At 38.9% G+C, this 20371-nt stretch overlaps 1 protein-coding gene across 12 annotated transcripts in view; it reads left to right on the plus strand.

Annotated features, from left to right (window-relative positions):
• The window catches only part of MYO9A (myosin IXA), a 283465-nt gene extending 268520 nt beyond the window's left edge, over positions 1-14945 (plus strand). For all 12 annotated transcript variants that reach the window (XM_057541959.1, XM_057541957.1, XM_007197776.2 and 9 more), the window contains 3 exons: positions 9059-9261; positions 11300-11442; positions 12119-14945. In XM_057541959.1, the coding sequence (XP_057397942.1) occupies positions 9059-9261; positions 11300-11442; positions 12119-12582 (810 nt within the window). In that variant the 3' untranslated portion in view covers positions 12583-14945. The remainder of the gene's footprint in view (positions 1-9058; positions 9262-11299; positions 11443-12118) is intronic.
• The last annotated feature ends 5426 nt before the right edge of the window (positions 14946-20371 follow it).

Raw genomic sequence — 20371 nt, forward strand, 5'->3', positions numbered from 1 at the left:
TACTCTCTTAGCAACTTTTAAGCATATAATACAGTATTGTTAACTACAGTCAGTATGCTGTACATTACATCCCCAGAATTTATTCATCTTGTAACTGGAAATTTGTACCGTTTGACCACTATCACCCATTTCCCCCACACCCCAGCCCCTGGCAACCACCGATCTACTCTCTGTTTCTATGAGTTCAGTTACAAATATGTTTTTCAAGAAGAAGGGAATTCCACCTTCTCCCATTTTGAAAGGGTGAAATCAGTGCTAGTTTATTTTTCTTTACAAAGTGAAAATAGTTAACTCCTCAAAAGCATAGTAATGTCTTAAATTGCTCCTTGATTGGCTCTCTGTCGTAACTGTGTTATCTGTGATATCTTTGGTAGTGGTAATCCAGCTTTTCCTAGTAACTTTGTTAATGAGAGGTTGGAAATTTGAATATTGTGTATGATATTAAATCGTGGATAAGTGGGACTTTAGACCTAACACTCATCGACATTTGAAAATAATTGTAGTTGAAATCTCGATTTTAGGAATAATTTGTCTCGAGTTTAAGCTGGAAAGTCACTGGCATAACTGTTCAGAAAAGGATTACAATATGCTTTATAGGTTTTTCAGTACTTATATTAACAATTGGGTACACATTGTTCATAAACTATGTGATCAATCAAAACCAATAAAATCCCTATTATGATAGAAAAATATACTGTGATCTTGGAGTAGGGGAGGTTTTTCTATTATATAAAACCATTAAAAGAAAAGTTGATAGGTTCATTGGCATAGTTATCAAGTATTAATGCATGACAAATATGACCATAAGCAAGGCAAAAGGGAAATGATACACGGTAAGAAAATATTTACAACTCGTATCACAAAGTCTGATTTTCCCTAGTTAATGAGGAGAAGCCCCTACAAATAAATAGGAGAAAGACCTAGTGGAAAATGAACAAAGGATACTACAAACCACTTCTCAAAGTGTTAACTGCTAACTCTTTCCAGGAAGTCCACAAGGTCAAATATTTTTATCATAATGTGAAGAAAATATTTGCCTTTTTCACTCTGTTGACTTTTGCAGTGATGGTAGAAAAACAATAATGGATAAAACCACTGAAAGAGAATATATAGTGAATGTTGCTATAAAAAAAGAAATCCCATTTAAAAAAACTAAATTATGCTTACTATGGAAAAGTATGGAGAATAAAGGATATTATTCCACTCAGGAAATACCTTGATACATTTGCAGATTTTAAAAGAACCGATGATATACCAGTTTATGTCCAGTTTTTAACACAGTATTAACATTTTCCCATGTTTCTAAAAGCTCTATGTAATTAACTTTAAAATTGACTTTCTCTGACCTTGTAAGAGAACTCTGGGCTGTAGGGGTTCCAGCTTTTCCTTAATCTTTGTTTAATGCTATCTTAAGAGAGATCAGACCTGTGGAGTTTGATTTTCTTCAGCTCTGTTAAGTAATTCTTAGCTAACCCGTAGTGAAGTACTTTAGGTGGCCAGGTGATGGTATGAATGCCGAACAAAGGCAGCTCTTCTATTGAATACTGGGAAGTGAATACTAGGAGTAAGCTCAGATTTTTCCAGCTCCCTGAGGCTTTTATATCACATTAAGTTTTAGTTGTTCATTTGGCTTCATTAAAATAGTCAAAATGATATGTAATGAGAAGCTGTCTTGGAATTTATAATGTAATTCTGACCAGTCATAATGGACTTTAACACTGTGTTGATACCAACTCCAAACCCTGTTCTCTGCGGCCATTCCACAATGCTATCTTTTCCGTAGTCATCCTCTATTAAATTTGCAGACTGACTGTTTTGAGGGCCTTTTTCTTAACATATTCTTTACTTCTTGCTCTCAGAACTAAAAGTGGAATAGCAGTCTTGTCACCCTCTTACTATTCATCCTGTTGCATGCTTTAGAGGGCATGAGCTTGGAAGAGTCAGTCTGAATGCCCTTAGAACTACCTTCTACTTTCACCTTACCATTTGGGCTAGCTCAGCAGTTTCGGTTTCTGAGACAGCATGTCTTCCTTTCTTCTTCCCAAAATCAACTCAGAAATCTGTCAGTTTATTGTCCCATTCTATTCAAAAGATAGTAGTATATTTGCATAAATAGTTAACTTTGAAGAGGAGCTCTTACTTGTTGAGAAATACAACACATTAAAAAAAAAGCACAGAAACATACATCTGCATCTTAGTGAATTGTGAAGTAAACATCCACATACCAACCTCAGGTCAAGAAATAGAACATTGCCAGCACCCCCAGAAGCTCTTCTCTTTCTCTTTCCAATTGCAATCCTTTCTCTCCCCCAAAGGTAAGCAATAACTTTAGTTTTATGTTAATCACTTACTCTGTTTTCTTTCTTGGTTTCCCACTAAAGTATGTATCCCTGAGCACTATAGTTTTGTCTGTTTTTGAGCTTTATATAAATGGAATCATATAATAGGTATTATTTTATATCTGACTTATTTCACTCAACCTTATGTGTGTAAGGCTTATCCATATTATTGTGTTTCATTGTAGCTCATATATGTTACTATATAGTATTCCAGTGTATATGTATACCACAGTTTATGCATTCTAGTATTGATGGACATTTGGCTTGTGTTTGGGGAGTTATGAATAATGCTGCTATGAACATTCTGATACATGTAGTTTGGATGGACACATGGATTATTTTTGTGGGGGTTATATAGGAGTGGAATTACTGAGTCACAGGATATATATATCTTCAACCTGAGTACATAATGCCAAACTTTTTTTCCAAAATGGTTGTACTTTACTAGCAGTGTATGAGAGTTCCCAATTGCTCCACTTCCTCCCCAGCACTTATATTGCCAGATTCCTTAATTTTAACCATTTTAGTGGATGTATCATTGGGGTCTTATTTTAAATTTCTGTGTTGTGACTCTAATGTGCTTAAGCACCTTTTTGTAAGTATGTTGGCAGTTTGGGTATGCTCTTTTGTGAAGGACCTGTTCAGAACTCTTGCCCATTTTTCTAATTGGGTTGTCTGTCTTTCTCTCATCTGTAGGAATTCTTTATGAATTCTGGATACATACCCTTTATTGGTTACTTCTGTTGCAGCTTTCTTCTTCCAGTCTTAAAGGTGTCTTTTGATGAACAGGATGTTCTTAATTGTAATGTAGGCTAACTTACCAGTCTTTTCCTTTAGACTAGTACTTTTAGGGTCATGTTTAAGAAGTTTTTTACTACCTGAAGTTATGAAGATAATCTTTATTATCTTCTAAAAGCTTTATTGTTTTGCCTTTCATATTTAGATATATAATCCACCTGGAAACAATTTTTGTATGTGGTATAGTGTAGGGAGTGGTCTTTATGTTTCCACATGGATATCCAGTTTTTCCAGCACTGTTTATTTAAAAAAGCATCCTTTCCATACTGCTCTGAAGTTCCCCTTTTGTGATAAATCAAGAGTCTATATATGTGTGGCTCTCTTTCTAGGCTCTCTATTTTGACTATCTTTGTACCAGCACCACTGTTTTAATTACTATAGCTTTCTAAAAATATCTGCTAGAACAAGTCATCCTACCTCCTTCTTCAATAGTGTTTTGACTATTCTTGGCTCTGTATACAGTATTGCCATATAAATTATAGAATCAGCTTCACAAAAATTGTCTTGGGATTTTTATTGAGATTGCATTGAATTTAGAGATCACTTTAGGGAGAATTGATACTTTTACAATATTGATTGTTCCCATCCGTGAACATGATATATCTCTCCATTCATGTAGATCATTAATTCCTCTCAAAATTGTTTTATAGTTTTGTATATAGATATCTTACACATCTTTTGAATTATTTGAATTGTTACTAGGATTTTAATAATTTTAATACAATTATAAATGTTATTTTAAAATTTTTGTATTCTGTTTGTTGCTTGTTAAATAAAAATACAATTGATTTTGGTATTTTTCCACTTATTCTAACAATTTTTCTGTGCATTCCTTTGGATTTCCTACCTCTACAGTCATATTGTTCATGAATAATGATAGTTTCATTTGTTCTTTCATAATCCTTCTGCCTTTTATTTCTTTTTCTTACGCTAGCTAGAACCTTCAATGCTCTGTTGAAAGGAAGTGGTGATAGGGATCATACTTGGCATGTTCCCAGTCTCAAAGGGAAAGCTTTCAGCCTTTTACCTCTAAGTATGATGTTTGCTATAAAATTTTTATAGATGCTTGATGAGATTAAATATGTTCCCTTCTATTCCTGGTTTTCTAAGAGTTGTAATTGTTATTTAATATTGAATTTTATGAAATGCCTTTACTGCATGTATTGAGGTGTGCATGAGACTTTTAAATTTTATTGTTATGATATTTTATGAGTGAATTTCTGAATGTTAAATCATTATACTAGTGCAATAAATCCAACTTAGTCATGATGTAATATTCTCCTTATATATTGCTTGATTTGATTTATAGTATGTTGTTTAGAATTTTTACACCCCTGTTTATGACTAAAATTGTCCTATAATAGACTTTCCTTTTAATGTCCTTATGTTTTGGTATCAAGCTTATGCTGACCTCTAAGAATGAGTTGGAGAGTAGCCCTTATTTTTAATTCTGTGGAAGAATTTGTGCGTTATTTCATCTTGTTTACTAGTGAAATCATGTAGGCTTCCAGTTTTCTCTCTGTAAAGGTTTTATTTATAGATTCAGTGTATAAGATTAATCACATTTTTTATTTTTTGACAGTATTAATTACTTGGATTTTTGTAGAAATTTCTCCACTTTGTATAAAATTTCAGATTTATTGACATAAAGTTGTTCATAGTAGCCTCTTATCCTTTTCATGTCTACTAGATTTTTAGTGATGTCCCCTTTTCATTCCCGCCTTCGGTTATTTGTAAATTCTTTTTCTCTTACCAATTTTGCCAGAGTTTAAAATCTTTTATTAGTCTTTTCAAAGAGCTACATTTTGGCTTTGGTCCTCTTTTTTCTAATGTTTATTTACTGTTTATTTTCTTTTTTCTCCTTGGGTTTATTTTGTTGTTCTTTATCTAGTTTCCTGAAATAGATACTTATCTCTTTAATTTTTAACCTTTCTTTTTTTCTAATATATGCATATAAGGCTATAACTTTAATATAGGCAGAGTTAAACTATATCCCATAGATTTTGATATTACTGTTTAGTTCAAAGAATTTTAAAATTTTCATTGTGATTTCTTCTTTGGCTGGGCTATGGGTGTTTTAGAGGTCTTCTTTCTTTTTTTTTAAATTTTATTCAAGTATATTTGATTTACAGTGTGTTAATTTCTGCTGTACAGCAAAGTGACTCATTTATACATATATATACATTCTTTTCATATTTTTTTCCATTATGGTTTATCACAGGATATTGAATATAGTTCCCTGTGCTATACAGTAGGACCTTGTTGTTTATCCATTCTATATATAATATTGATAGTTAGCATCTGCTAATCCAAAACTCCCAATCCATCTCTCCCTTACCTCCCTCCACCTTGGCAACCACAAGTCTGTTCTCTATGTCTGTGAGTCTGTTTCTGTTTCATAGATAAGTTCATTTGTGTCATATTTTAGATTCCACATATAAGTGATATCATATGGTATTTGTCTTTCTCTTTCTGACTTACTTCACTTAGTATGATAATCTCTAGGTCCATCCATGTTGCTGCAAATGTCATTATTTCATATATGTACCATATCTTCTTTATTCATAGAAGTCTATTTCTTAAATTCTGCATACATAGGGATTTTTAGTTTTCTCTTTGTAACTGCACTATCAGAAAACTTATTTTAAATTAATTTAAAGGTCAGATAAACTATTTGAACCCTTGGAAATGTATTGTCTTGCTGTATGTGCTTTAAAATAATGAGTATTCTATAGTTAGATCGTGAATTCTATGTATGTCTATTATATCACTTATGTTTATTAAGTTGTTCAGTTCTATGACTTTACTGATTGGTGTGTACACACTTGTTTTCTCTGTGCTGACATGGTAAGTCTTTTATGCCAATCTTTTTACTTTCAGCCTTTCTGAATTCTGAATGTTTTATATGCGTGCTTTGTAAACTTAATATAGTTGGGTTTTCTTTTTTTAATACAGTCTGATAATCTTCAGATTTTAACTAGAGCATTTAATCTACTTAATTTAATGTAATCACTGATATATTTGGATTTAAATCTACTATTTTATTTTGTGCTTTTAATTTTTCTTACCTGACATATGTTTCTTTTCTTTCTTGCTTTTTTTGGTTCATTCTTGCCTTTTTCTTTTGGCTACTTTCTATTATTCCATTTTTTTCCTTTGTTAGTTTTGAAGTTTTATACTTTTTTACTCTTCTTTTAGTAGTTAACCTAAAGATTACAACATAAATTTGTGGTTTATCAAAGTCTGTTAATTGGTACTTTTATTTTTTTCCCAGATAATGCAAGGACTTTAATATGCTTTAGCTATTATATGATGTAGTTGATGTTGTTGTTATGTTTTTAATTACCTGTGTATTTTAAATTCAACACATTATTCTTATGTTTTATGCAAATTCTTTTAGACTTACATATTTACCGTTTTCATTGCTCTTCATTTCTTCCTCCCTGACTTTTCTTCTTGGGTCATTTTCTGTCTGCCCTTCCTTTAGTGCAGATCTGCTGGTGACAGATTTCCTGTCTTAGTATGTCTGAAAATGTCTTTATTTCAACTTCATTCTTGAAGTTTGTTTTTGTGATGTATAGAATTCTAGATTGGCAGTTACTTTTTCCTTTCATCTCTTGAAAATACCATTTATTGTTTTCTGACGTACATTGTTTCTGTTGAAAAGTAAGCTTTGAATCAAATAGTTGCTTCTTTGTTGCAGGTACTTTTTTTTTTTTTTTGACTGCTTTTAAGATTTTCTCTTGCCTTTAATTTTTAGCAGCTGTCTCTAGGTATGGACTTCTTTTTATTTATCTTTACTAAAGGTCAAAGGCTTTCTTTAGTCAGTAGGTTGACATCTTTAATTAGTTTTGAAAAATGTTCTGCCATTATCTTTTTATTTCTTCTACAGGATCTCTCTTCTCTCCTGGTAATCTTTTTATATATAGTAGATCTTTTTATTGTGTTCTCCTATCAACTTTTCTGAATTTTTCTAGAAAATTTTTTGTTTTGTTTTGTTTTCTCTGCTTGATTCTTTGTATTTTCTTCTGACCTAACTTCTGGTCCACTAATTCAACTGTGTCTTTCTATCTCTTTCAGCATGGTTATTTTAAGTCTGTTCTGAGAGCAACAATATCTGGTGTCATTGAAGGTTTCTGTTGTTTTTACTGGTTTTCATTTACATTGTCTTGTCTCCTTTTGTGCTTGGTTGCCTTTTATTGTGTGTGAGACATAGTATTTTTAAAAATTATTTTTAAAATATTTTGAAACCTGAGATGATGTTACTTTCCTCCAGATAGTGTTTTCATTTCTTCTGCCAGGTCCTAGGGCACTAGCAAACTGGGGTTACTTTAATCCAATTTTAGGGATTACAATTTTCTGAACCATTCAAATGACTTGAAGCTAGGCTGCAGTATCTTCAAGGACCGTAATAATTTCAATTTACACTTATATCTAGGATGCAAACCTTAGGGGTCCCAGCATCAGGCATGGATGGGGATGGAGCCCACACTCAAACCAGACTGCAGCCCACACCCTTGCCTGGGTCTGGACTATTATTCTTTACCCCAGGGGTTGGCAAACTTTTTCTGTAAAGGACCAGAGAGTAAATACTTGAGGCGTTGTGGACCATACAATCTCTTGCAACCATCAGTGCTACCATTATTCGGCAGAAGAGCCATAGACAGTGCGTGAATTAATGAGCATGAAGGCATTTCAGTAAAGCTTTATTTACAAAATCAGGCACAAGGACAGATTTGGCTCAGGGGCCATAATTTGCTGACTCCTGCTGTAGTCTGTCAAAAGCTCTGCTCAGACTCTCATCCACCTCTTCTTAAATTTAAATTAGCCCTGAATGCTGGGCTAGCCTCTCCTTGGTCTACCTTGTTAGCTCTCTGGTGCCTTCAAGAATATGTTGGGGTTTTTATGTTTGGTCCAGTTGTTCTCAGCAGGAGGTTTAATTTTAAATACCTAGTCTGCCATTATCAGAAGCAAAAGTTCTGTGCAAGGTAACCAATTAAAACAATGAGTTTTTTTCCCCCTCTGATCTCAAGAAAGAAGTTTCTTGAGTTGTTCTTAGAGAATATCTCTCACTAACACCCTGTAATATATAAATGACTTTTTAAAAAAAATAAAACTGAGTTTTAGGACCTGTTTCTATAGTCTTCCTAGAGAGATCGTATATTCCAGGGTTAAGGTTATAGAGCAGTGTTGTCCATCAGAACTTTCTTCGATGATGGAAATGTTCTACATCTGCCCTATTCAATATGGTAGTCACTAGCCACCTGTGGCTGTTGAGCTTTTGAAATCTGGCTAGTGTGAATGCAGAACTAAATTTTTACTTCTATTTAATTTTAAAAAAAATTTTATTGGAGTATAGTTGATTTACCATGTTGTGCTAGTTTCAGGTGTACAGCAAAGTAAATCAGTTATACATATACATATATCCACTTTTTTAGATTCTTTTCCCATGCAGGCCATTACAGAGTATTGAGTAGAGTTCCCTGTGCTATACAGGAGGTCCTTATTAGTTATCTATTTTATATATAGTAGTGTGTACATGTCAATCCTAATCTCCCAATTTATCCCTCCCCCCCTTATGCCCCATTTTATTTTAATTAATTAATTTAAATAGCCATGTGTGGATATTTAGTTTGGAGGGGATGCAGCGTAGATTAAAAGAAGAATCTTGTCTCGGTACACAGTGTGTTCTTACACTACCACCCACCAACGTACCCATTTTCCAGTGCTCTTGCAAGAAAATGTTTAACCTAAATGTGTTCGATGGATGATATCTCACTAAATATCTTAGGTCTCACAGAATGTTTCTGCTTATTCTTACCATTCACCAGGTGTGATGGAAGTAGTACACTTGTTATCCTAACTGGGCCAAGTAAAACTGATCACTCAATTTACCTTTTAACATATATTTTTCTTTGCAGGGGAAGGGGCGTCTTCGTCGAGGGAACTATCCATGCCCATCCTCTCCTGTTGTAGTTCGGTTGCCCTCCATGTCTGATGTCCCAGAAGAGACCTTGACTAGTGAGGCAGCGCTGGAGGCTGACATCACAGAACAGCAGCAAGCAGCTATGCAGCAGGAGGAGAGAGTCCTGACTGAGCAGATTGAGAACCTGCAGAAAGAAAAGTGAGTTTCCAGGGGGAAAGGGAGCAACTAGGTATCTGTTTTCATTTCCTTCCTTCTGTCCTTTTTTTATTCTTCCTTATTGTGAGTCAAGCACTAGCTTAGGTGATACAGGGGATGTGGAGATGACAAGGACATGTTGCCTGTACTCAGGTAGCAGTGTGAAAGTTGTCCCCTCAAGGAAGGATGCTCTGTGAGCTGGGAGCTCAAACTGAAGCTGCTACAGTGATGATTCTGGAGATGCTGACAGGGACAGGGTGTGTCAGTCTTAGCCAAGATCCCTAACAGGTCACCAGCCTTGGTAAACAGATTTATCTTAAAAAGGAGGAATAAGGATTCCCAGGCTAAGATTATTCAGAACTGCATAAAGGAAGGTTATTATCTGAAGATCAGTATAGCCATGGGGCCAGCAACTGGCTGGTCAGGGTAAGGCAGCAACTCCAGTGGGTGCTGGGACACTGGGTAAGGAAATTGGTTGCAATTTAGGCGACAAATAAGCTGCTCTGTAACCTCTACCATCACTGGAGCAGGAGTGGGTAACACTACATCTTGGGGATAATGTGAACATCCCATGGTTCTCCCTGAAGGTACTGTGTAGTGGTTTTGGTTGACAATGATGACTCCTATGTTTTAAGGGGATTTTTGTTCCTGAGTTCCCAGGATCCCAGAATCCTAGGTCTGAGAGCTTGATTCATGAGAGGTTATGAGTCTGTTAAAGTACTTTTTGCCAGTCAGGATTGAATCTCGAATTTGGGCAAGCTAAAAAAGGCAGCTAGGGCTCAGGTGTGCTGAACATGGTAAGGCAAAAGTGGTCTACTTTGACCAGGGGCTAGCTATTTGATATAAAAATGATCTGAAAAGAGGACCTAATTCAGCTTTGATGAAAATGGCATTGGAAGTATTGAAGGGTGAATAGGAATTTGCTGGGAAGGTGAAAAGTCTTTCCAGAGAAAGGAAAACGTATGAGCCTAGTCTTAGAGGTGTGAATGCACACTGCTTTATGGCAGGTGTAAATGCAGCAATGAGTTGCTGGTGAGACTGTCCTTGAAAAGATTGTCCATGAATCTCAAGCTAGATGTTGGAGGTATTAAAGGATGAATAATTTAAAGCTAGGTAGAGTGGAAGAGAAGCTACGAGGGCTCTGAAAGGGAGGAGACTTGATGGAAAACGGAGTTACAGTTGGAAGGATAAGGAGATTGTGGATAGAGTGGAGAATTGGATTGACAAACTCTAGGATCTGCCCACTGGAGAAAATTGCCTATATAAAGTGGAGGAGAGGTTGTTAGGAGTTGCAGACGTAAAGGAACTTTGGTTTTAGGGTATTAATGTGAGCTTTCACAAAGATGTGGATTGAAATAGATCAGGGTGGTGTCAGGCAGTAGTGAGAAAGCGAGATTAGGAGCCAAGTACCAAAGACTTCAGGGAATGAGGGGGCATGACTGAGAGGTAGGTGGGTGATTGATGAGGAGGAGTAGAGAATACTCTTAAGTGGAGATGGCAAAGGCTTCAAAGGACAGAAAAGGTCAATCAGTGTTTTACTTCATCTAGGAGATCTAGAGGTCTCTCCTTGGTCAAGGTAGAGGATATAGTCTGTAACCAGTGAATAAAATTTTGTAGAAAATAGTTTAAGCAGTGGAAGGAATCCTAGAGACTATCTAGTTTAATCTCTTTGTTTTGTGGATGAGAAAGTTGAGGTCCAGAGAGAGGAAAGTACTTTCCTGATATGTTATGAATGAGTTTAGAGTGAGTTTAGAATCATCTCCTGATTACCAGCCCAGAGTTCATTTTACCAGAAGGTCTCGTAGCTTCAGCATCTTTCTCTACCTCAGGCTTAGCCCTGTTATAAGTCCCAGCCTTTGCTGTCTTTAGCCTTCGCTGTGACTGTGCTTTTAGGTCCTTATCAACACCCTGGAAGGCAACAGTAAGAAACATGACTGTTTTTGCTACCTCAATTCCTGATTTTCATGGAAGGTCTTTTTTCCTGTTGTCTTCCTTCCGTTTCTTATCAAATGATAATGCGTTTCTTGATTGTATCTTACAGGGAAGAGCTAACTTTTGAGATGCTTGTACTGGAACCCCGTGCCTCTGATGATGAAACCCTTGAGTCTGAGGCCTCCATAGGGACTGCGGATAGCTCTGAAAATTTGAATATCGAGTCTGAAGGTGCCATCGCTGAGAAATCAGGTAAATGAACATGTTAGACCAAAGACTCCAGATTCGTTTTGCAAAGAAGGAATAAGGATTCCCAAGTGAAGACAAAGTCCCTTTCAAGAAGGCCTTGAGTTTACATGAAAAGGTGACAAAGTCCTAAAGAGTTGAAATATACCGATTTTGTGAAACTTCTATATAAATTGTTCATCAGACCAAGCCTTCAACGTAAGGCATTACTTTTGCAATTTAATGTTTTCTCTATATTTACCACAGAGAAAAGGCAACAGTCACAGCTTCTGTGTCTTACTGACCCATGATCCATTTTCTAAGGGTGGGTAGCAGGAGCTGAGCCCTGCTGTGAGATGGGACTGTAGCAAACAAGGTCTTTAACTGCCTGGCGTGTTTCAGCGAGATGTGGAATTGACTACATATCCTGGCAGTTTTTTAAATGATAGGGACGGTTGTAGACCTCTTCTGATGCCATAGTCCAGCTGCAGACTTCCTTGGGGTTGATTCTGAAACGATATGGGTGGTGTAGAAATGTGTGGTGAGCTCTTCTCGAGTCGTGTCTGTTCACAAAGTAGGCCAGCCTGGGCCCTCCAGATCTTAGCCGCCCACTTTCCATGTGAACAGCGACACCTCTTCATCACATGGTGATTTGTCCCAGAGGGAACTGTCATTTACAGCTTTGGTCTCTTTCTTGCATTAGAGAGAAGCTTAGCCCTTATCTCCCTGAAGGCAGCTGGCAAGTCTGAACCTTCAGGGAAGTTGCGGAAGCAGCTAAAAAAGCAGCAAGACTCACTGGATTCAGTGGACTCTTCAGTCTCTTCTTTATGTTCATCTAGCACTGCATCTTCTCATGGGACCAGAAGACGATTTCAAATTTATTCCAAATCTCCATTCTACCGAGCTTCCTCAGCTGGCGAGGCCCTGGGAGTGGAAGGGCCATTGGGCCAGACCAAGTCCCTAGAAGACAAGCCTCAATTCATCAGCAGAGGAACCTTCAACCCTGAAAAGGGCAAACAAAAATTAAAGAATGTGAAAAACTCACCTCAGAAAACCAAAGAGACCCCAGAGGGGACAGTTGTGTCTGGCCGCAGGAAAACTGTGGACCCAGACTGCAGCTCTACCCAACAGCTAGCTCTCTTTGGAAATAATGAGTTTATGGTCTGAACTGGCAGATGTGTTGTCCCTTCATGGCTACATCTCATCTTTGGGGCCTCATCACCTGGTCCACAATATTCATCCTAATTGTGGTCCTGCCTCTCGCCCAAGCATACAACCAAGACCTTGTGTGCTGAATTCCTGGTCCTCCTGCCGAAGCGGAAAGGCCTCTTTGAAGCCTGCTAGGGATGGTGCCAGTTGTGCCTTGGCTGCTGTATTTGACTAGAGATTTGACTAAACAAAGCAACCAGGGCCTGGGGATTTGGGTCAGTTGTGGAGGTCTTTGTAGTTGCCTCTCCTCCCTCCTCTTTTGCCTTCCCAGAGGTGAGTGTGGAACTGGGGGGACATTGTGGGCTGGAGGGACCCACTGATTTCTGACATTTGAAGAAAACATATAAATTTTTCTTAACCATGAAAGTGAAATCCTTTGGGTTTATTTTGGGATAGTTAGGAACTGGGGTAGAATATAATTTTTTTCCAAGGATTTATAAACAAAAAGCCTAAGCCCTCTATTTTAAGATTTTTGAAAAACACTCCATGTTATATTCTGGGGAAAGTGAAAAAGCAGTTGTCTCCATTAAGCCATCAGAGCATGTCTCAGACATCTGTGGTTACACAGTGAAGAGGAGAATACATGTTTTGCTTTTGATGATGTTTGATGTCGTAATAATCAATGCTGGTTTAACTCCTGGTTAGTTCCTGCCAAATATATTGCATGGCCCGAAATTTCAGTAGCTATACTGTTCTTATAGCCCCTGATTCTAGGATCAGGTTCCTCTAATATTTTTTAAATGTCCCAGAGACATGGTGAACCCTAAACATGAGGGTTTCATGCTAATCCATCCAGGCTTTTCTCTTTGTATAGATTAAACTGAAGATCGTATATGAACCTATTTATCTGCTGGTGGCTTTCCACCACGAGCTCAGACAAAATAATGTGACCATTTAGTCACTTCTCCCCAAACATTCACACACAGCACTGCATGAATAAGTGTTACAGAAAGCTGCCAAAAAAAAAAAGAGAAAAGTTTTTAATATGACCCATCTAACTTTTTTTTTTTTTTTTTGACCCATCTAACTTTTATCTTCTTTTCCTCAGACCATCAGTATTAAATAGATGAAAAAAAAAAAAAATCAAGGACTACTTGAAGCTATTTTTGTTAATATTCTGGTTACTGAAGTTTACTGTAAATATATATATGTATAGTATGCATATTTCTTTTTAACCTTATGCTACCTTGCTTCCCATGGAATTTCTTCCCACAGATTAGGGGCCATTGGACGTGATGGTGAGAGCCACTCATCCCTGGGTTGAGGGAAAAGTCAGACCATTTTTCTCACCACTGGGTGTCTCCATATACCTGAGTTATGAAAGCATTTTAAGCTTCTTAGCATTTGTGGGATTAGAAATCTGTTTTTGCCTATTTATAATATATGGAAAATGAAACATGATACCCTTTCTTGAGATAAGTATGTGAAAATGTTTTTTTAAAGTTACTAAATGCATCTTGTCTAACTACCACATGCACTGTTCTAAAAAAGAGCCTTTACCATCTGTAACCTGAATTTTGGTTATTCTTCCTTTTCATACTTATTTGATGTGAAGTTATAGAAATATTAAGACTTTCGTTAAGGCAGAGTCTCTCCTGTTACACAACACTGAACCTCATGCCACTGCCTCCTTGGTTATTGTTGAGCCCCAGAGGCCAGACATGGAACATCATTCTGAGTGGCAGCTACAGGTAGCAGGAGGCTTACCTCTCTCTGGTTTGAGTTCAGAAATGACCTCGGGAAAGGAATCTTTCTAAATCTCCAGAATGATGATGGTTAGTAAGTAAATGTTAGATTTTATATCCTGCAAACATCTGCCACCTTGTTCATGCTGTCCTGAGGAGTAACAAAGGTAAAGCCTTTAAAAATCTGAATTTGAGAGTCTCCTAGAGTAAAACCCAACCCCTCAGCATGGTGTGTCAGCGTGGGTGCCCCAGTCCCCGTGCCAGGCACAGTCAGTCCCATTATTCTTGGGAGGGTGGTTTTCAGCTGGCACTAACTACTACGCTCCACTTGCTCCAGAACTTTGGTTAAATACCATACAAAAAAAAAGAGATTAGCCCTGTTGAATAGTTTTCTTTGGCCCACAGAAATGGCCTGGGAAACACATCTTGGCACGTGGCCTCCCCTCTGAATCTTCGTGGAGTTTTTGTTTTGTTGCTGTTGTTTTGCAAAGTAAGTTTTTGGCAGTTAAAAAACTACTCATATAGGTCACTTTATAGGAACCAGGCGATGGATGTTAAGAGACTTTATAATTTTTCTCAGGGACCTAAAACCTGAAATTGGATAAAATTAAATAAATATTTGTTTTTCAGTTGCTAGATTTGTGGATTTCTAGTCATTTAACAAGCTGCCAGAATGGACGGTGGGGGAAGGGAGATCCATGCAATTATAAGAATGGAGAGCAAACGTGGGACCCTCCCTTTGAAGGAAAGCAAGCCGTTCTCCTAACATAACAGGCATTGTTGGCCTGGGAAGGAGATGAAGCCATAACTCTAAAAAACTGTCAGAACCAAGCGCTGTATCTCCTTCCCTCTGATCTTAACTGGTCCTCTCCGTGGTTAAAGTTATGTTACCACAAGGCAATGCTGCATTACCAGGGGTCCCCAATCCCTGGGCTGCGGACCGTACCGGTCTCACAGCCTGCTAGGAACCGGGCTGCGCAGCAGGAGGTGAGCGGCGGGGTGAGCGAGCGAAGCTTTGTCTGCCGCTCCCCATCGCTCCCCATCGCTCGCATCACCGCCTGAACCATTCCCCCTCTCCCCCGCCCCCTGTCCGTGGAAAAATTGTCTCCTACGAAACCAGTCCCTGGTGCCAAAAAAGTTGGGGACCGCTGCTGTATTACAATCACTTATGATTGAGATATTTAACCTTAGTATATGTCAGATTTGTGTTTCCTATTGCCTCTCTGCTCATTTTCTTTGATCTCAAATGCCTCAAAGGAAATCCCTGCATGGCAGCAGTGGGGCAGCCCCTCATTTGAAGCCCATACTCTAAAATGCAGAGCATTCTCTTCTTATCACACGTTCCCAGCCCCAAACACAGCCTGGATTTTTAATTCTCCCAATTAAAGCCGACGTATCCCTTACCATGGAAAACGTAATGGAAGCAGAGAAGTGTGCACTGTGTATCACAAAGCGAAGCAAATACAGGAAGGATTTAGGAAGGTGACGTGCTGAGTTTGTAATGCGCTTTATACTTCCTGCCATTTTAATTATTTTGCCACTCGGCTTCTGAAAGACAAAGGAGATACAGCTCAGTATGAGCCTTGCAGAGGTAGAGGGACCTGAGGTTAGGGGGTGGGATACAAGAGCCCCACCTTCTCATGCTTTGGAAACCAGCTACAGCTCTTACCTTGCTGGGGGGTTAGTGGAGACTTCTGTCTTCCATCACAACAACAATAGGGTTGTTTTCACTGTCAAAGACAGAGGGTTCCAGAAGCATGCTGAAAAAAGGAGGTCCAGCAAGGTTCTGCAGGCCCACTTTAGTGCCTGTGGGCCGTGGTTTTTTTTAACTATAATGAATGTGTACCTTTCACAAGCACTTTGGTGAACCAGAGAGAAGAAAGTGTTCTCAGGATGTGTTTAAAGCTCAGAGTTTTAAGAAGAAACAAAGTCCAGACGGCTTTGCTCATCCTTCTCTCTCCCTATTTTCTCCCCCTTGGTGGGGAGCTGGACAACATCATTCTGTGTTGACAGATGTGTTTGTCTACCCATAATTTTGTGACAATTGGCACTGTTCCCCAAAACCACACTAGCCTTGTAGTAAAATTCCTTCATATTTGTGGGAGTCCTCTGTCTTTCTGTGCCCCTAAAATACTGTTAACCCCTTTTCTCTGGAACCACTCCCACATTTGATTTGGTGGTAAAGGGCAAAACAATGATTGTGGAGGTGGATCTTTTAGGTCTTGTTGGTCTCTTGGTTGAAACTGTTTTCAAAAGCCCCACCAAGGGGTCTGTCACCTTGCTCTCCATCCATACTTAATGCCTATTTATCAGCCCTGTTAGGTCATATAAAAGTTTGCACCTTTTGAACAAGTAATTGTATTTACTAAGGGAAAGGTGTGGACTACAGATTAGTATTATATTATTTTAATGGATTGAAAGTAATTTATAAGTATGCTGAGTGTAAATTTATAAAAGACTATGTATTGTAAAAGGACATATCCTGTGAAATATAATATCATTTTACTGTTTAACAGAATAATACTATACGAAGAATGATTTGTCTCACCCACAGAACTGATTACATTCCTGATGCAATCAACAGGCACTTTGTGATTTCCTTTTTTTTTTTCATCTTTTTTTGGTGGGAGGGAGGGGGACATCATGTGTATAAAGTAGAGTTTGTGTCACTCAAAATATGCACTGTATGGCTACACAAGAGCAGCTTGATGAGCAGATCACTCCGTGGCTCATTAAAAACAAAGCTTCCAGAAGCAGCAATACGTGTGGTTTGTTTTCTGACCATCCTGGCTCCCACCCTAACTCACTCCAACCTGAACCCAAGGAAGAGCAATGATTTTTGTTAAAGTGATGTTTTTTTAAGGAAAGGACTGAGCCCCCAAATTTTCAAAGTACAGAGGTGGTAATTATTGGAACTCAGTAGAGTTCAAGTGAAGGTGAGATTCAAGCTGTGAGTTTTCTGTAATGGATGCTAAGTGTCAAGACTTCATTTAATCAATTTAGAGGTAGGTGGGCAGGGAAGGCAGTAAATCTACATTGAGGATCCTCACCAAAAAGGCCATGAAGAAGTAGCAATAGCTGCTAATAGAGGGCCCTAGTGTATCCTTTTTGTTCTGCCCCTGCACTGCATGACTTTGGGAAAGTCATTTGCCCTCTGTCTGGAATGTGTTCTCTTCCCCCAGGTTTACTTCTTCGGATAACTCTTAACTGACTCTCAGGTCTCAGTGTAAAAAGCAGTTCTATTTGGAAATGTCCTCTTCCCCCTTGAACTGGCTTAGATGTCTTGTGTTCTCAACAGCTCCCAGTATTTGTGGCATCAAAAAACTTTGATGTTAGCTTCCCAAGGCAAGAAAAGAGCCTATCTTGCTGACTCTTAGATCCTCAGCACCTAACAAAAGGTGCCCACACATACATTTTGGATGAGAGGGCCGAATGAGATCAGGGGTTCTCAAATGCCAAACCAAGTCTCAGTTGGAATTGAAAAAAAATTAATGTGATCAATTTTCCCCTAATGTCCAATTTATTCAATTTTTAAAATTCTGGGATCATCCTTCACATTTCTTTTTACATCAAGTTTACATTTACATTTTGCATTAAATTCACATTACAACAAAATAGTGGACTAAGATTTCCTTAATTGGCTAAATAAAACCTAGTAATGCCGTTTTTAAAAGTTGCCCCTGTGATTACTGAATCCACAACAAACCTTTGATTATTATAAAGATAAGAGCAGAAAGCTGTAAGGAGATGCAGACCAGAACTTTGCTTTTTAAAAACTTGTTCTGCCTCCTAGATTGGATAGCAGTACAGCATCTTAGAGCCAGGGACATAACCGTGAATATGGATAAGACACTTGTAACGTCTGTTGAATCTTGTGAGTCATCTCGGACTCCGAGGAGCATGTCACTTCTCAGTTCTGTGTGGCCGTTCATCCATCCATCCAACAGGTATTGACTGAGCACCCACACCCAGGGCACTGTCCTAGCTGGTGGTGGTACGTTGCTGAACAAAGCTCCTGCCCCCATGGAGCTTGCATCCTAGTGGGGAAAACCAGTGGTGTCCACCAGATGGAGACTAATCATCCACAATATCTGGGTTCCCCTATCAGGTTATATTTATTAATTTGAATGGGTGCTTCTTAGCATCTTTGAGTCTTTCTCTGCCCTTCCTACCCTTAAATATTCCCTTAAGGGTGGAGGAGGAGAAGTGTCTCACAAATCTGAAAACTGCAGTTGAAAAGAAAGGCCCAGATAGTCCCACAGGGTCTTCCTCTGTGTGTTTCATAGCCAGAGACATTTCTGGCGTTGAGGGCTGAAAGGAGTTTTCGTAGTATCCCCTCCCCTAGCAAAAGCCCTAAGTGCAGTGAAACAGAGCTGTAACCCATTTGAATTTCATGGGGCCAATTTACAGCAAAAGGTTGAATAAATCTTGGGATCAACTGAGAGCTGTATTGTATTAGGAAAACAGAGGCCACTTAGTATATTTCAGGTGTGAGGGACTTAATATAGGTATTAGGGGCTTAACATAAACTTTGGAAGAACTGGGGAAACAGATGAGAGAAAGCTCCCACAGATGGTCCAGAAAGCCAGCAGATCTGAATCAAAAGTTCTGAAGTTCTCAAGAGCTTGCCTGGAAGCTCCTGCAACTCTAAAGAAGGCTGCTGTGAAATCTCCGTGTTCCCACACACATGGCTGCAACTGCCTCCAGAGAATAATGGCTCCTCATTTACTTTACAAATCTCACGTGAGTGCCTCCCTTCCATTAGCAAACCATAGGGGAAGGGGATCCTGGGAAATGTACTTCCTGGCATCTCTGCAATGAAGACAAGACCTTAAGAGGGGTGGGGCGGGGGGTGGGGTATGGATGCCAGTTTGGCAGCAGATAATTCAGCTTATGTACCTCCTCTAATTCTCCAAGACTTCTTCCTGAAGATCCCAATCTCTTTCTCAATGTAGAATTGCTGTGCTCACACATCCCAGAGACTAGCCTGTGAACTTCAGCAGGCTGCCTTTGCAGCCTTATGTTCCCCAAAGCAAGACTGCAGGATAATGTTCAGGGCCTATTTGGTCAAATTTCAACCATGTTTCTTGCTAGCATGCCTTTGCTCAGGCTTTCTATATGTTTAAAGACTTCAGGCCTTTAAACCTTACGGATAAAACTTTGGATAGGGAATTGGAGAGTATAATGGCATTATAGACATTAAATGACCCAAATAACTGAGGCAAGTCTGATGCTTTTAGAAGATCAAGGGTCTTGAATAGTTTGAGTGCTTAGGTGGGAAGGGCTTAAGCTGGGCAGTATTTGCCATACTCTTTCTTCTCTGGGCACCAGTCTAGCTATTGTCATTTCCAGAGCAGAGTATTCTGAGCCATCCTTCCTCCATCAAGGCCAGACATCTCTGGATAACTAGGAGAATTCATATACAGGCCAAAGGGCAGGGAACCCCTAGGATTTCACAGATTTCTCACATGACCTTTTTCTTCTTGGCTTTAAGCATTTCTTCTTTGAAGGCAGAAAATGCAACGGAATTGTTCTGCTGATTGCAGGGACAGAGGGGCAAGGTGGGGAGACAGTGACGGAGTTAAGCGGAGTCATACCAAGGTGTGCGTCCTCTCTGAGCCTCAGCTTTTTTCAGCTATAAATGGGGTGACTGGTCCCCCTGCCAGATTAATCTGAGGGTTAAATAACAATACACATTCAGTGCTCAGTTCACTGCCTGGTGTATCAAGTGCCTGAGATATGTTAATATTTTTTAAATTATTATTTTCTAGGTCTTCTGGATTTATCTTTGAAAAGGAAGAGGTTTGTCTGAACTTCATCTTTCCATAAGGAATTAAGAAGTGATGCGGGGGGTGGGGGGCTTCCCTGGTGGTGCAGTGGTTAAGAATCCGCCTGCCAATGCAGGGGACACGGGTTCAAGCCCTGGTTCAGGAAGATCCCACATGCTGTGGAGCAACTAAGGCCATGTGCCACAACTACTGAGCCTGCGCTCTAGAGCCCGCGAGCCACAACTACGGGGCCCATGTGCCACAACTACTGAAGCCTCCGCACCTAGAGCCCGT

Source organism: Balaenoptera acutorostrata, chromosome 3 (genome assembly GCF_949987535.1).
Source record: "Balaenoptera acutorostrata chromosome 3, mBalAcu1.1, whole genome shotgun sequence".
Lineage (NCBI taxonomy): Eukaryota > Metazoa > Chordata > Mammalia > Artiodactyla > Balaenopteridae > Balaenoptera > Balaenoptera acutorostrata.